The sequence below is a fragment of the Nansenia antarctica genome, assembly GCF_963989245.1.
Source record: "Nansenia antarctica genome assembly, chromosome: 10".
Classification (NCBI taxonomy): Eukaryota; Metazoa; Chordata; class Actinopteri; order Argentiniformes; family Microstomatidae; genus Nansenia; species Nansenia antarctica.
In genome coordinates this window covers 36,529,899-36,532,398 of record NC_137680.1, presented here as the reverse complement: position 1 = coordinate 36,532,398, position 2,500 = coordinate 36,529,899, and the positions used below count along the sequence as shown (strand labels likewise).

The 2,500-nt window shown below is 47.8% G+C and overlaps 1 protein-coding gene across 1 annotated transcript in view; it reads right to left on the bottom strand.

The window, feature by feature from the left end:
• The window catches only part of galnt1 (UDP-N-acetyl-alpha-D-galactosamine:polypeptide N-acetylgalactosaminyltransferase 1), a gene marked incomplete at its 3' end in the record, with an annotated part of 99,368 nt that overhangs the window by 65,203 nt on the left and 31,665 nt on the right, over nucleotides 1–2,500 (bottom strand). The window contains exon 3 of the mRNA XM_080539990.1: nucleotides 1,388–1,559. Coding sequence (XP_080396116.1) covers nucleotides 1,388–1,559 — 172 coding nt within the window. The remainder of the gene's footprint in view (nucleotides 1–1,387; nucleotides 1,560–2,500) is intronic.

The following is a 2,500-nucleotide window of genomic DNA, read 5'->3' as shown; positions in this document are numbered from 1 at the left end:
CCCTCATAAACCCTAACACACAGAACCCTCCTCCTCATAAACCCTAACACACAGAACCCTCCTCCTCCTCATAAACCCTAACACACAGAACCCTCCTCCCCCTCATAAACCCTAACACACAGAACCCTCCTCCTCCTCATAAACCCTAACACACAGAACCCCCCTCCTCATAAACCCTAACACACAGAACCCCCCCCTCATAAACCCTAACACACAGAACCCCCCTCCTCATGAACCCTAACACACAGAACCCTCCTCCTCATAAACCCTATATCTTCACTGCATATCTGTATATCTTCACTGTATGTATATCTGTATATCTGTATATTCTTTACTGTATATCTGTATATCTTTACTGTATATCTTTACATCTTTACTGTATATCTTTACTGTATATCTGTATATCATGACATAGAAAACGTGGATATGGGCCAACCTTAGCACGCACACACGCTGACCATCTGAATGTAGGACTGCACCGATGATGACAACGCTCAGAATAACCCATTGTGTGTCTCCGGCCACGGCTGATGACGGCCTGTATGAGTCCCTCCCCCCCCCGCCCTCCTATTGACTCTCTCTTATCTCCTAATAGGAAAAGCAGATGGAGGGAGACGAGCCTTAGTGACAACAGACCCAGTAATCACCTGCGGCTGAAAGACTCAAACACATTTCACGGATCAATGTTCCCTGTCGTCACATGTCTGTTCTGTGTGTGTGTGTGTGTGTGTGTGTGTGTGTGTGTGTGCCTGCTAATACACATCAGCGTTAATCGACCTAGTCAGCCAATAACACACGGCAGCTGCGACCGACCGAGACTCAAGAGGAGAACGTGTCTGTCAACTACACTGCTGCACGCAGGCTTCAGGAAGAACAGGAGGAAGAGGAGGGGGTAGTGGGGTAGTGCTAGGGTTAGGAGGGGGTAGTGGTTAGTTATAGGGTTAGGAGGGGGTAGTGGGTAGTTCTAGGGTTAGGAGGGGTAGTGGGGTAGTTCTAGGGTTAGGAGGTGGTTGTGGCGATAGTGTGGTAGTTATAGGGTTAGGAGGGGGTTGTGGGGGTCGTGGGGTAGTTATAGGGTTAAGAGGTGGTTGTGGGGGTCGTGGGGTAGTTCTAGGGTTAGGAGGTGGTTGTGGGGGTCGTGGGGTGGTGCTAGGGTTAGGAGGTGGTTGTGGCGATAGTGTGGTAGTTATAGGGTTAAGAGGTGGTTGTGGGGGTCGTGGGGTGGTGCTAGGGTTAGGAGGTGGTTGTGGGGGTCGTGGGGTGGTGCTAGGGTTAGGAGGTGGTTGTGGCGATAGTGTGGTAGTTATAGGGTTAAGAGGTGGTTGTGGGGGTCGTGGGGTGGTGCTAGGGTTAAGAGGTGGTTGTGGGGTCGTGGGGTAGTTCTCACCCCTCCAGGCGTACGTCAGGCAGAGTGCGGTTGAGGGCGATCATCTCAGAGGCCATGAGGTTGAACTGGTTGATCTTGAACATCTCCTTCATCTTCTCCTGGCTCTCCTTGGGGATCACCACCGGCTTGCCCCCCTCGCCCGGCCCCGTTTCCCGAGGCCTGGACACCGTGTCTGGGGGGGCGGAGAGGACAAGGGGTGAGAGAGAGACAAAGTGTGTGTGTGTGAGTGTGAGTGTGTGAATGTGTGTGTGAGTGAGTGTGTGTGTGTGTTAGGCAGTTTCCAATTTTTCATACCGTTAAACCGTCCCCAAATTTTGGCCGCGGTTTGCCTTTTTAGACCTTTTTTTTTTTTACCTCTTTGAATCGAATTTTAGACCGCAACACCATATGATGAAATGAGGGATTTTACTGCCATACAGACAAAAAAGGAAGTGAATTGGCATTTTTTGGGTTCCAGCTTGATTAATTTCTGCGTAAATAGATGCGGTCAGACTGATTTCCTTGCAGGATCTCATTTTTAAGACCTAGCACCTAATTTTTAGACTGAATAACTGAAATGTAAGACCTTTTTAGGCCTTATTAGTCGGATTGCTGGATTTTAGACTTAAAGGCTTTTTAAGACCAGTGCGGGAACCCTGCAATTTCAAATGATAAACTAGTGACAGGCTGGTGAGAGGTGGACTGAAGCCTGGTCTCTGTTTCTTTAGATTTCAAGATCCTTCTGCTTGTTTATAAAGCTCTCACTGGCATAGCACCAGAATATGTTCAGACCTTTTGCTAGCATATCAGCCCAATAGAGCTCTCAGGTCTTCTGACGCTGGTTTTCTCTGTGTACCACATGTACAAAAGAAGAGATTTGGTGAGGCTGCATTCTCATTTTATGCACCCAGATTGTGGAATGCACTGCCAGTTTACATTAGGGATGCAACCGTAGCAGACTTGACTATGTTCAAGTCAAGACTAAAAACCCATCTTTTTAATATTGCCAGGGCTTAAAGTGGGAAAAAGCCACTATCACTATAACAATAGATCAATAGATGAATAGATCAATAGATCTACATCAAGTAGAATACTGATGACTAGTGACCAGTCAAGACCATTGGACTCCAGGAT